General features: G+C 40.9%; 1 protein-coding gene across 3 annotated transcripts in view; it reads right to left on the reverse strand.

Annotated features, from left to right (window-relative positions):
• Nr5a2 (nuclear receptor subfamily 5 group A member 2) overlaps positions 1-6,548 on the reverse strand; it is a 131,315-nt gene extending 124,767 nt beyond the window's left edge. For all 3 annotated transcript variants that reach the window (XM_047521789.1, XM_047521788.1, XM_047521787.1), the window contains exon 1: positions 6,282-6,548. In XM_047521789.1, the coding sequence (XP_047377745.1) occupies positions 6,282-6,345 (64 nt within the window). In that variant the 5' untranslated portion in view covers positions 6,346-6,548. The remainder of the gene's footprint in view (positions 1-6,281) is intronic.
• Positions 6,549-15,176: the final 8,628 nt, after the last annotated feature.

The raw sequence follows: 15,176 nt of genomic DNA on the forward strand, positions 1-15,176 counted from the left end.
ACTTTGCTTTCTTTGGAGTACGTTGCCCCAACCTAGGGTTCCGAGGGCTCCTGCCTTGGTAAGTCAGTGCCCTTTGAAGTGGGAGATCTTGTTTCGAGCGATGTCTGGTCTGGAGAAAGGATGTGGCTGAAGAAATAAACTCGGGTAGGTGGGCCAATCGAATCGATCTCTTCCTCTCTCTAACTGATGTGGAGAATAAGCCAGCTGTAGCTCAAAACTGAGACCGCATCCTCGGGAAGCACCCCAACCATTCCTGGAGACCAACTGGAACGTTGAGTGACGTTCGAAAGGACAATCCAGGCGCCAGCAGACTACTAAGCACTTAGTGAAAGTAGTTGAACACTTGCAATTTCACTCGCCATGACCCTACCGATACCCCACCTCTGCATCAATCTGGACGAGGAATTTAATCCTTAGCACTATTCTAGGCTACCACTCAACTATATCCGGCCATACGGAAAGATTCTTGAGGGAAGGGGTAACTTCTCGCACTGTGTGTGAATTCCTGCAGCGCAAGGATGGCTCTTCCTTAGGGAAAGACCTAAAATTCCTAAAATCAAAGAGTGCGGGGGCTGTGCAGAAAGATGCGCACCTGACAATTTACGTCTTAGTCCGCAAAGAAGATGCGGGTTTGGAAAGGCCGGGTTTACAATGGCATGGTCACTTTCAGGCACTGGGAGCGAAACTAGAGAAAGTGTTGGGGGTCGGGACAGTTATAGAAGTTGCGCAGTTTAAAGTACGTCGGCTTCTCCAACCTGAGGACAACTTTTGGAATCAAAAATAGTGGTCAGCATGCGACAAGGCTTGCGGAAAAAAATCACTCATCACCCCGCCCCTTTGAGTTTATTGTGTGGAAACTGCGAAGTTGATTCCAGGACCCAGGGGCAGATCTCTAGTGATTTTCTCTGGAATCCTATAGAGATCGCTGGAGGGAATGAAGCTTTGGGAGGGGTGGGCGGGGACAGAGACGAAGGGCGTGCAGACTCGAGCGAGGAATCCAACACTTAACTGTTAAAAGACGTTAGCGCCAGGCGTGGGACCAGCATTCCTCACTGTGGGAGGCACAGTTGGATTTGCCAGGACTGCTTAAAATAAGAAAAGGTGTCTAAATTATCTCATTCCCTTAGCCCCTCCTCCCCTGGGACAATAGTAGGTTTCCTCTAAACGCAGTCACTGAATTGAGGATGTCCCTGTCCTTATACCCACGAACAAGCAGATGTTCTGAATTTCCTCAGTTCCTTCTCACCGAATATTGATAGCCTTGTGAGTTGCCACACATTCTCAAATTAAGCTTCATTCAAACTTCAGAGACACCCTCCAGGAAACCAGAAATGCTTTCCACCCCACCTGCCCACCTGTTCTGGCCTCAACCTGCCCAGACTAGTCTCCATTTTGCCCCCTCCCCCATCCTTCCTGGTATCACTCCCCTTCCTGCCCTTCTGAATTCTACAGGGACTCAAGTCTGATTTCCATTATGGAATGAAAAGAAATATATAAAGAGTCATCTACAAGCGTCTTTCTTAAAGAAAGTCTGACCAACATTATTTAGAATCATAATTCCTTTAGATCAAGAGCATATACATAGATACCACCCAGGGGAAAGAACATGGCTTTCAGAATCATATTTCTAGGATCCTATTTAAAGTTCTCTCTCCTGATTCTCTGAGTTATCTTCAGCAAAGCAAATGACCTTTCTGATTCAATTTGTTAAATAAATGGGGTTAACAAAATAAACTTTGTAGTTAAATGAGACAGTGCCAGAAAACCAGCATACCAGTCTGTTGATAAATATCAGCTCTCTTTTGTCTTCTTTCCTCCTAACTTCACCCAAATTCATCTCTCCATAAGGAAAACAACTCAGAAGAGAACCATCCTGGGACCTTAAAAATTGATAATTCCAGTGAGAAGTGCTTGCCAATTTGATCATCTTGCAGGGCTTGACATAGTCCTTAGAAGCAATTATGTTATCCCCAGAATAAAATTGCTCACCAAACTGCTCATGGATATCTGTTTTCAGCTTACTGGGAGTTTAAAAGTCAAATATGTCTTTTCTTATTTATCAGTCACATAAAAGCACATATAATGGCTTCCCAAAACACTAAAAAAGAAGCAATCTTTATCAATTTGTAGGGTCAATTTAACTGCACATGGTTTCTCCAGGCTTCCTCTCTTAAACTCACACAAGTCACATCTCAGCTCTTCCCAAGAGCCTCCCTACAGCACAGGTCCCGCACCCCCCCCCCTCCAGCCCCCAATTCCTGAAGTTCCTTGAAGTCACTGAATTTCTCAGAAGTTTTTGTTCCAGTATGATGAAGAGGAAAGGTAACTCAAAGAAGTAGCTCTATCCTGAGGTAGGTTGTGGATCTAGGGAGTGAGTAAGGTGTCAGATGCATGCCCTGACCAAGGACTGTGTTCCAGAGCCCTTCTGTAGCTCAGCTCAAGTTCAAGTCTGAATCCAAGCTAACACTTGACAATGTGACTGTTGGAGGGGTCAGGTAAAGGAGAAAAGCATGACCATGAATGTTCTTGCTTTCTCCATAAATCTCTCTTGGTTTATTAAAATGTATCTTAAAGAAATCCTGTAATTCTGGTCAGCATTTGTGAATCCAGGCCAGTGAAGGGGAATCTGGGAAGCACTGTTTTGGAGATAGGCTAGGGCAGGAAAGGAAAGGAAGGAATCTCCAGAATTTAGCTTCCTGGAAGGAACTGGCAGCCTAAGCCTCAGTTACAAGTATCACTGGACTTGGGTGGCTGACAGTCTAAACTGCATTGCAAATAAAGTTGGTTAGAAGTTAGGGTGACATCATTCCCACTGAAGGATGTCTACTTTCAGAGATTCTTATGAGCAAAGAGCTTGGTAGAAGTTATTGCTGAAATAAAATCAGACTTCAAGAGTGTTAAGGGGACCAGAGAGCAAACCTTGTATCACAGGTTCGATATAGTGTTTGTATTGTATATTAGGCATCTTAACCATATAGACATAACTTCTGTGGATAATGTGCAACACTATGTAGAATGTGGATAAGATATTCTATAAGTGCACTTAATTTGAAGAATTAAGTAAATTTGGTGCAAAGCATGACCATGTGGGTGGTCAAATAACTTGTTTTAGAACATGTTTCCTACCGCACAGATTTGGACCCCCATACTGGGAATTAAATTGAGGGGTGCTCTATTACTGAACTTCATCCACAGTTCTTTCTTTATTTTTTGGTACTTTAGAGAATGAACCCAGGGCACTTAACCACTGAGCCACAACCCCAACCCTTTTTTACATTTGATTTAGAGGCAGGGTCTCGCTGAGTTAAGTAGGGCCTCTCTAAATTTCTGAGGCTGGCTTTGAACTGGCGATGTTCCAACCTAAGCCTCCTTTGTAGCTGAAATTACAGACATGCACAGAGTTTTGGGGTGTTTTATAGATACGGATAAGTACAAAAAGCCTGGTAAGTTAGTATATCATTCAGTACAATATATCCATTTGGGAACTGAGGTGGTGGGGAAACCAAGGCCAGAAACTAAGAATCTGGCAAGTGATTTTTGTTGTTGTTTTCTTTTTTGGTACTGGGGATTAAACCCAGTGGTATTCCACCACTGAGCTACATCGTTACCCCTTTTTATTTTTTAAGACAGGGACTTACTAAGTTGCCCAGGCTAGACTCAAACTTGTGATCCTCCTGCTTCAGCCTCCAGAGTAGCTGGGATTATAGCTCTGTGCCACCACACCTATCCTGGCCAGATAAGTATTCTTGAGTCAATTACTTTGAAGGGAACAATGTAGTTATAAACAGTCTGGACAATTGTCTTGCAGGTAAACAGAAGGAACAAGCTTGTCTTGATCCTATGTTTCTATATGAACACAGACATCTATGCACAGTTTTTGTGGTTACATGACAGAATGCCATGCAGTTAAGACCTCTTGGAACAACTTTTTGAACAAAGAAGGCACATCTACCAGAACAACACAACTGACTTAAATGTAGAGTTGGGAAACCTAACTGATATCTATCTATGCCAGACTCAGTTTGCCACCTCAGAGCTACCCAGCAACCTCAGCTCCTATAGCTGCATTCATGGATTCTTCAAAGTGGGCCTGCCCTGGGGGGTCAAAAGACCCAAAAGACACCTGTCCTTCAGGAACCAGGTCAGCTGCTTCAGTACAACAGTTAGCACTCTGAGGACTCCACCACAGCTCCGCAGCCTTTTGGACAGCTCTGTCCGAGCAAGAATCTCAACACTCTTTGCAGGTCACTCAGTTAACAGATGGAGTCTAGGCCCAGCAGCCACCTTCAGGTCACTAAGATATTACAAGTGGGAGCACCTCACGTGGGGCTGCAATACCCAGGGAAAGACCAGGGAGTGTGGCCGGGCGGGGTGACTGCGATCAAGATCCAAAGAAATGTTTCTTTGCACCGGAGAATTGACTGGATCTGGCGCCCAGAGGAGCCTGGGCAGGTTTAGGGGTGCTGGGGTTAGCCTGCTGGGGACGGGCGAGCGCCTCCTTCCGTACTGTTTTGGAGGTTCAGTTGCCAGCAGCCCCTCCGGGGTTAGACTGGCAGTCCACCGGTTCCAGGGCATCTGCGCCGGGGCTGATCTCAGACTTGCAGGTGTTCTCCACTGTCAGATGGACCCGCCTCAGTTCCACGGTTGCATTTGCGATGTGATTGCTGCTGCGGTCGGTGAAAACAGAGTTCACCCACGGTAGCAGAGAGGAGTGTAAAACCACCTCCATTCGCTACCTTGTCCTCTTTAATTCATCCCGTGGCCTGGGGAACACGGCCCTAGATCCACGTGGGTGGTCCCGCGACCTTGCTCTCATCTCGTTAGCTGCTGCCAGCCGGAGCTGAGTGCGGCAGTAGCCGGGATCACACCGCCCGGCCGCTAGTCCCCAGCGCACTTCACCGTGTGCGCGCGCCGTCGCCTCTCCAGCTCCAGCGCGCTCTCGGCGCGAACCCGAGACGCCCAACCTGATTCAGGCTGAGCGCGGTTCTGTTCAGCAAAGACTCCGGGCCAGCGCATTGCGGTGGTTTTGCCCGAAGAGAACGATTTGAAATCATTTTGGTTTCTTTCCCAACTCCTTTCTTGTGCCACGTTTTCTTTGCTATTTGCAGAGCAATCGGTTCTCTGTTGCACTCTGCTCGCCTTCCCCGGGTTTCTTTTTCGTTAAGTACAGAACGTTTTTTGGTAAACATTTCCTCAATTGATATACTTTAGGGTGTAGTCGGCCCATAAATAAAGCAATCACGGCATTCTGTGGAGTCAGCTGGCTACCCCGGGGGAAAGAGGAAAAGCCCAAGCCTTGGTTTTCCTTCTTGTTCCAACGGAGCTGGAACTCAGAGCTCATGCCAGGCCCCTGGGAGTTCGGAGGGAAATTCCAGTCCGAAAGCCTAAGAAAGCACTACAAGACAAGGCACAGGTCCTTCAGAAACCAGAGGAAAGGAAGAAGGGCATGATTTCCATCAGACTAATAACCACAGGCCACTGGAAATCACTTCCCTCTAGACCTTTACTAAGGTCTTTAACTGAATGTAGTCTTGCGGTAAAATTCACAAGTTTGTGACTCTCCATTCTTTCTTTTTTAAATGAAAAAGAGCTTTAAGAGCTGGGGATGTAGCTCAATGGTAGAGGGCTTGTCTAGCTAGCATGCACAAGGCCTTGGCTTCAAACCTCAGCAACACCATCCTCCCAAAAGCCTTATGTACTTATTTCTGTTTATAAAGGCAAGACATGCTCATTATTTCAAAAAGCATTGACTCAACTTCTAAATTTTTCCTTGCATGAGTTTCTTTTGCTGGGAAAATAAGATTAAAGTATTTTTACAGTATCTACAATGAACATGACACCTTAGTGCCCTGTAACTTGAAACTTCACAAATATTGGACAGGTCTCTGTTAAAATAGTTTGATCAATGGTCACTCAGTGTGATTAACTGGTTTCAAATTGTTGAAATTTGAAGTTATTATGTTTGATTAAAAATTACCAGAATATGTTAAGTGTGGAATTGATAGATTATGAATTGTATTTTCTGGCCATTTTAGGCTAATAGAATAAAATCCAAACCAATGAATGTAATGAATAATATGTATTGAAATATCTGTTTGCTTTTGTTGAACTGTAAGAAAGTTAAATGTGTGATATATGCATGGGCTTATTTTATGTGCATTTAACAAACAAGAGGAGAAACGGAGACTTAAAGTACAAAATTCATCAATGAATTGAATTACATGTAGTTTTGTAATAGCAGAATAACAACTATATGATAAATAGAGCAACTTCCTACTTACCAATAGGTGTAAGTCCATGCTTTAGAGATTCTGGTAAATCCCCAGTATCCAAATTAGAAGACATTTTTAGTGAAATTATAGGCAGTCCTTTGGCTTAAGGCAAAAATCATCGAGCCTAAGAAAAAGTGCAGTTTATCATATTTTGTGACCTTGGGAAGGACACATCAGACTACAGTAGCCCTTATTCCCTTAGTGAAAGTTAAGAAAAAGGAAAAAAAAAATCCAGAATTCAGAAAGTTACAAGCAAGTCTTTCCCTGGACTCTGTACTTTTTCCAACATTGGTGACCCGCTGTAAACCATGTATCCAGTTTCATGATGGTTTCTAATCAGAAGAATGGAAACTTTCGATAGGCTTTGACTGATCACATGACTCTATGCAGGTTGATAAGAGGACCCTGTTATAAAGTGACAGCAAAAGAGATAAGAACTCTTGGCAGATAATGGCAAAGAAATGATTAACTCAGAAGAGGAGAGGTGATATGCAGCACAGAGAGTGGAAAGTTGTAAAACTGAGGGGTCAGAAGATCATACTTAGTGGATAAAACTCCAAACCGGCTTAAATCCACTAACTAAACTTAGGCTTGTGACATACTCTCTTGATGTCATCGCTTCTTTGCATAGCTCTTCTGACCTCTGTAAATACATTTTAGATGATAACATTGGCAGACATTAATTCTTTAAGTGATGACGCAAATATGATCAACACTTTGAAACACTACAGGTAGCATTTCCAAGCTTATGGCTATTTTTATTTATGTTTTGTTAACATTTTAAAAAATCATCCCTGTTCATTAGATGAGGCGTTTACCTTAGCTTGTTTGTAACTAGATCATTTGGTTAAAAGGGCAATCTATTTTTTTTTATCCCAGTATAAATTGAAACTTATATTTTGAGATGAATGCTGGTGAAATGATGAACGTACAAGACAAACTTTCTTTTTCTTTTTTCCAGTACCTGGAATTGAACCCAGGGGCACTGTGCCATTGGGATACATCTCCAGTCCTTTTTATTATTAGATAGGGTCTCTCTATGTTGCCCAGGCTGGCTTTGAATTGCTTTTTGCCTCAGTCTCCTGAATAGCTGGGATTACATGTGTGCACCACCATGCCCAGTTAAAATCTGGGTTGTCAGAGCACGTTGTGGGGCAGTTTGTTATTTTTCTTGTTTGTTTTGACTTTGCTAATGGAACAACATCCCCTGTCTGATTCTCCATGGTTAGAGATTCTATTTGGCAAAAACCAAAATGTTTCAGCAGTCTTTTTTTTTTTTTTTCCATTTAAAATTGTATTATTTTAAGGATTAGATTTGACTGCGTATAATAGAAAAACCAGAGCAATTTGTTCTAAACAAGATGCTTATTTGTCTTTTACAAAAGAAGTGCAAAGATGGGCGTGCTATGGTGGTGCATGCCTGTAATCTCAGCAATTCGGGAGGCTGAGGCAGGAGGATGGTAAATTCAAGGCCAGCCTCAGCAACTTAACAAGACCCTGTCTCAAAATAAAAAGGGTTGGGTATACAGTGCAGGGGTAAAGTGCCCCTGGGTTCAATCCCTAGTACTAAAAAATGTTTGCTCCAAAAACAAACAAACAAACATAAAACACCCAGAGGTAGGCAATTCAGGGATGGAAAATGATTCCACATTTGGGACCTGGGTTCCTTCCATTTTAGTATTCTCTCTCTTCACTATTAGGAAGCAGAAAGGAGGAGGAGGAGAGGTCTGCTCTTTTTTAAAGACACTTTCTCAAAGCAACATGTAAACACTTTGCTTACAGATGACCAGGCAGAACTAAGATACACAACCACACTTATATGCAAGGGACGGTATGAAGGGAAGTATCTTAGCTGGGCAGCTAAATACGTATTTAAATAAAAAAGATTATGTTGGGCTGGGGAGATAGCTCAGTTGGTAGAGTGCTTGCCTTGTAAGCACAAGGCCCTGGGTTCGATCCCCAGCACCAAAAAAAAAAAAAAAAAAAAAAAAAAAAAAAAAAAAGATTATGTGATTACAGTAGTTCTTGTCATTTCTTTGCTATAAAGTCTTTGAACAATCAAACAATAACATGACACTTCTAGAAATATACTCCTACATAGGTTATAGGACATATAACTGTGAAAAGTAACTGATCTCTTAAAATTACTTACGACTCAAAAAAATTTGTTTATGTGAATTACATCTATTAGTATTGTGTTGGAAATTAAAATTGAAGATACTAGGGGTATTATTCAGTAGTAGAGCACATGCTTGGTATGTGCAATGCCTGGGATTCAATTCCTTATACTGAGAGAGAGAGAGAGAGAGAGAGAGAGAGAGAGAGAGAGGCAAGAAAACAGACAAAAAGAAAAATAGAAAAGAAAAAAATTGAGGAATTTTAAAATATTTATTGCTTATAAATATTTTATTTTACTTATTGAAAACAATAGCCAGGCACCAAGACTCATGTCTTTAATCCCAGTGGCCTGGGAGGCTGAGGCAGGAGGTTCTCAAGTTTGAGGCCAGATTCAGCAACTTAGCAAGGCCCTAAGCAACTTAGTGAGATCCTGTATCAAAATAAAAATATAAAGTGGGCTGGGGATGTGACTCAGTGGCTAAGCACTCTTGGGTTCCATCCCTGGTATTAAGAAAAAAAAAAAAAAGGAAAAGAAGGAAAATAATAGCAAACCTATTATGTATTAGTATAAATAACATATGAAGTTGGAAAGGGAGGAGTATTATAATAGATTTTCCTGATAATCAGGGATTTTTTTATACCAAAATTCCACAAGTTGTATCATTTTAAAGATTATTTGAAATATGGAATCTGAAACTATATCAGTGAGCCCTTTTACCTTGTTACATTAAAATTCATTGGCCTAGTGGGCTGGGATTGTGACTCAGTGGTAAGGAGCTTGCTGGGCATGTAAGAGGCACTGGGCTGGATTCTCAGCACCACATATAAATAAATAAAATAAAGGTCTATCAACAACTAAAAGTAAAAAAAAAATAAAATAAAATAATTCATTGGTCTATTTTGTGCTTCAAATCCATCTTTTACATGTGCATGGTTTCGTAACAGCATACATTAATAATTTGCAAGATAGAAGTTTATTGAGTTTTACAGTTTCTAAATGTTGATCAATGCATTTCATCATACAAAATAAACAAATTTGCGAGGCACAGTGACACACCTGTAATTCCAGAGATTCAGGAGGCTAAGGCAGGAGGATCTCAAGTTCAAAGTGGACCTCAGCAACTTAGTGGGGTCTAAAACAACTTAGCAAGACTCGGTTGCAAAATAAAAAATTAAAAAGGACTGGAGAATGTGGCTTAGTGATAAAAACGCCCCTGGGTTCAATCCCTAGTTCCTAAATAAATAAATAAATATTTTTAAAAAATTAAAAATTCTGTTCACTAATATCACCACTGATCTCATCAGAGTCCCAAATACTGGGCACAATTTTTCCAAGATCCAAAAGGTTGACTTTTATCATCCAATAAGAGCACCACGAGAGCAGACCCTGAAATATCAGCTACTGAGGAGGCTGAGGCGGCAGGGTCTCAAGTTCACGGCCAGCCTGGGCAACTTAGTGAGACAATGCCTCAAAACAAAAAATAGAAAGGGCTGGGGATGTAGCTCAGTGGTAGAGGGCCCCTGAGTTCAATCTCCAGTAAAACACACACACACACACACACACACACACACACACACTGCCATCAGTTGTTTTCTTTAAAGTAGTAAGTTCATGTCACCTATGTTTTATAAAATGTGTTCAAGTACTCATATCTGAGTGGCCATAGTTAGAGTCTTTTATCTTTTTCTTTTTTTGCAGTAGAGTGGATGGAACTCAGGGCTTCCTACATGCTGGGCATGTGCTCTGCTCCTGAGCTACATCCTAGCCCTGATCAGTCATTCTTAAAATGTTCAAATGCTGTTGCATGAAAACAGCAGTTAGATCTGCTCACAGCTCAAACAACTGTCAGTGTTTTTCTTAGAATCAGCCACCATACCTTGCCACAATCATTCAGTAATACTTAAAGAACTTTGAAGGACTATGGGCAATATAATCAGGGAAAAATTTAATTCTTATGGTTGAGCTTGATGAGAAGTGTGTTATGCTTTATAAAGTAACTCTTCTTGAAGAATATCATATTAATATTGGAAAACCACATCAGTTTTTGAGTGCACTAGCTGATGTTCTAATTAGAGAACATGACATTTAAGATTTTTTAAAAAATACTTAATGGTCTGTTTCTAAAATAAACTCATCTTTATATTTTTTGAAATTGGAATAAGAAATCAGAATTGGATTAAAATGGATTACATCATCTTTGTTTAATATTATGAGTCATTTTTTCCTCCTAGGATGTTGAAAGGAGGCACATTGAGATTTCTCTGTGTATGGAAACTTTACCCAGTCTCATCAGGGTCAATGTCCTGCCAGTTCCACACAGTCTGAAGAGGTTTACAGAACACGGGCAGCTGGCTTCCTAACACTGAAACCCACTATTCTGTCTGTTACTGTGGCTTTTCACCTCTTGCAACAAATGTCAAGATTAAAAACACCTGCCTATACCTTAGGATACCTTGTATGTTACTTAGAAGATTGAGTCTTGGATAAACAGTTTTATTTATTTATTTTAGGACAGAATGTTAGAAAACTTAAGACTTTTCCTTTGGCTTTTGAAACTCTGTAGATAGAAGAACTTGGGGCTTGTGAGGGGCAATGCTAAAACAAATGTAGCCCTAGCCTAGGACCCAAAGATGAATGAACAGAAAAGTGACTCTCTCCCCTTAATGAACACATGATGATGCAATTCACTCAGTTAAGTTGGAATGTTAGTGACGCTAAAGTTTTAACTCCTATGGAGGAAAAAGTTTTTCAAGGGGAAAAAACTATGGTATTTGTAAGATCATAGAGACACCTACTAGCTCCAGCCAGGACTCACAAAACTGTGCCTTAATTAGAAAGGGATTGGTGTGTGATACTTATTGTGCAGTTAATAAAGAGGGAAGGGACTTTTTCTGAAATTTCAGTTAGGTAAGGGTACTGGGTAAATGAGAACATAAAGTTATGCTACTACCTATATCAGTGTTAAATTTTAAAATGCATTTTTTTTTTTTTTTTGTACTGAGGATTGAACCCAGGGGTGTTTTATCACTGAACTACATTCCCAGCCTTTTTTATTTGTATTATTTATCTATTTATTTTGGTACTAGGGATTGAACCCAGGGGCACTTAACCACTGAGCCACATCCCCAGTCCTTTTTGTTTTTCAGTTTGAGACAGACTCTTGTTAAGTTGCTTAGGGCCTTGCTAAATGCTGAGGCTGACCTCGAATTTGTAATCCTCCTGCCTTAGCCTTCTAAGTCGCTGGGTTTACAGGTGTTTGCCACTGTGCCCAGCTAAAATGTGTTTTATTCTTTTGGTTATGTAAGAGAATCTGTGTCTATAGTAACTAAAAAACATAGGTATAGACATTTTCAAACCTTTATTGATTTTAAATAATATTAATATTGAATCCTCTTTTAAACTAGGCAAATGGGGTATGTATGTATGTGTACATATAATTTTTAACTCAACATATGAACATTTATTGTCATGAAATATCACACATAATGTGAAAGAATTAGCAGTCATTTTCCAAGGTTCATGTTACAGATTTTTTTTGGGGGGGAGTGGGTACCGGGAATGAACTCAGGGGCACTCGACCACCGAGCCACATCCCCAGCCCTATTTTATATTTTACTTAGAGACAGGGTCTCACTGAGTTGCTTAGCACCTCGCTTTTGCTGAGGCTGACTTTGAACTTGCAATCCTTCTGTCTCAGCCTCCTGAGCCACTGGGATTACAGAAGTGTGCCACCATGCCCACACAGTTTTTTTTTTTTTTAATTTTTATTTTTTGGTGTTGGGGATTGAACCCAGGGGTGCTTAATACTGAGGTACAGTTCTTTTTATTTTTTATTTTAAGACAGAGTATTTCTAAGTTGCCCAGACTGGCCTTGAACTTGTAATCCTTCTGCTGTGCCCAGCCATGTCACAGAATGTATGAATCTTTTTCTTTTCACTTTATTTTTACCTCTGGTTGTGTCATACTTCCATTTCCGCCCTTGCCCCGCTTCAATTCACTTGAAATGTTGGAACACATCATCTGAAGGGAAGTGAGAACACAGACAGGCCTCTACCCATCCCCCTCTGCACTGTCTGCTGGGCTGCTGGCCCTGAGCTCTGCCCAACGCAGACTTACCTCAGCCAGGTTTGGGTGGCTTGGGGTCTGGGTGACTCCTGGAAGGCAGCGTCAGAAGTGGCTTGTGGCCATGACTCATGATCCAGATGAATGTTGGAAATGTCCCTAGTTAGGTATTCACATGGCCTCATGAGGTGAGGAGATCTGCTCATGGCAGGAGAATAGTTTAAAACTGGTGCTGGTTCATACCAAATGTTAATCCTGGTGTTAACCGGCGGAGCCAGGTAAGCATGTTGCTTTTCCTTTAAGCTTTGTCGTTGTGTACACCTAACCAACATGATTTCTTCTGTGTGCATTAACACTGTATTAGGTATTACTTACTTCAACTAATTTTTTGAAAAAATATGTGGTGTATTTCAAAATGTGATGATTATTATTTTTCTTTTTGCACTACTGGGGATTGAACTGAGGAGCACTTTTACCACTGAGCTACAGCCCTAGTCTTTTTAATTTTTTATTTTAAAATGGGCTCTAAGTTGCTTATGGCCTGCCTAAATTGCTGAGGTTGGCCTTGAACTTGTGATCCTCTTGCTTCGGCCTGCCAAATAGCTGGGATTACAGGCGTGTGCCACCTTGCCCAGCTCAAAATATGATTTTTATTGAAATTGATTATTCTCAGATTTGAGGTGGAAATCCAGAAGGGACATGTATTTCTTCAGGCACAATTTACACCTGTAGCTACTTTGGAATACTTTTTGCAGCAGATCTTCTTCTCTCTATGTCCAAGGCTTTATTCAAGCAGTAGAATAGCGTTGTTCATCAGCCCCTCTCCACTTACTGGTGGAACTCTGATTGTTTCCTTGGGAAACCCTGCAGTTTGGGGTGGTGCATGCAAAATTTCTGAGCATGAAAACATATTCCCAGATCATGGGAGGAATGAAGGTCACGCAGCAGGGTGGCTGAGAGCCTGGGATTGGTGATCAGAAAACTCATGATTATTTTTTCTGCTCAGACTCCTGTTTGGGTGCAAAGTAATGCTCACCTTCTTGAAGTCTTGAATTCCTCCTAAGTAAAAATGACAAAAGTGATGGAATCCAGTAGTTTTTGTGATGAGAAGTAAATGAAAAGTGTGTGTATATAAAGTGCTCGGGATTACATCAGAGGGAGAGAAAGTGCTCAATATACATTTAGATGACATTCAAAGTAGGTGTTTCTGTTTGACTCAGGATCTTAGGTGAGAGGGACATCTCTCTTTTTTTTTTTTCCTGGAGAAATTCTTTAAAAATTTTTTTAACTTGTTTGTTCTATTTAGTTACACATGACAGCAGAATGCATTTCGATTCTTTGTACACAGATGGGGTACAATTTTTCATTTCTCTGGTTGTACATGATACAGAGTTACACCATTCTTGTGATCATACATGTACATAGGGTAATGTTTGGAGAGACACATCTTCTCAAATAGAATTTTGGAAGACACATGCAAGGTTCTGTTTTGGGTTTTGTTTTTGATGCCGATTCTCTTTTAGCCATAGGTACTTCTATCATCCTATAGAAGGCCTCTTGGAGTCCCTGTAATTTAATAGCACCATAAAGTGACATGCTCTGCTTCCCTCCTTTTATTTTTTGTGTGGTTAACAAAATGTGTAATGGTGCAAACGTTGGATTTTGAGGTATGCTATCTGCCTGTGATTAGACGCAGTTATTTTTGAAAATGTATGACAAGCTGGGCACGGTAGTACATGCCTGTAATCCCAGCAGCTTGGGAGGCTGAGGTAGGAGGATCACAAGTTCAAGTTCAGCCTCAGCAACTTAGTGAGGGCCTAAGCAATTTAGCAAGATCCTGTCTCTACATAAAATATAAAAAAGGGCTGGGGATGTGGCTTAGTGGTTAAGTGCCCCAGGTTCAATTCCCGGAACCCCTCCCCCCCAAAAAAAGTATGACCTACGTTGAGGAATGGTAGCATTACTAGGTTGCTTCAGAACTCCTAGCAGACACTTTGAAAAATACTGTGCTATTTGTTACTCTCTTACTCACTCTTCTATTCAACTTATTGGCATGCTCAGGAAACATTATATTAATGAGTTACTTTGGCCTTTTGAAGCTTATCTATCAGGCTAATTTAATAAAAATAGGTTCTCAGTAACTTGTGAGAAATGAACATATTTTTCTGAAAGAGGGACTGGGGTAACATTTACATGTGGCTCAAATAACAGGTGCTTGGAACTCAGCATCGACCGCAGTTAGCGAGCAATCTACCTTCCAACCATGGGGGGGAGTGGATATCACGAAACAGATCATGCCCTAAATTTTTAGTCATTATTTTTCTCAAGGTACAGTCTAACCATGTCCTTTGGCAAATGACATTTTTCATGAGAACCTTCTATTTTCAAGACCTTCCCTACCCCACTGAACTCATCAGATACCACCATGCAGAATACTTGTAATGACTCACATTTATTCAAATACATGTTTATAATGATGAAACACTATTTGCTAACTGATTCCAGAAAGGATTTGTAAATGATTGACAGATAACTAATGACTCCAAAGTATCTCTGCCAAAATCCAAGAGGTATTCAACAATGCCATCTGAACTCCTATTGCATGATGATGTTAAAGTTCAGTTAATGAGTTACAGTCAATGTAAACTTCCTGAACACATGCTTCCAGGACATTATGACATATCTGTTAGAAACTGATATTCTTGCAAATTGGATTTATGGTG

The sequence above is a fragment of the Sciurus carolinensis genome, chromosome 12 (assembly GCF_902686445.1).
Source record: "Sciurus carolinensis chromosome 12, mSciCar1.2, whole genome shotgun sequence".
NCBI classification, from domain to species: Eukaryota; Metazoa; Chordata; class Mammalia; order Rodentia; family Sciuridae; genus Sciurus; species Sciurus carolinensis.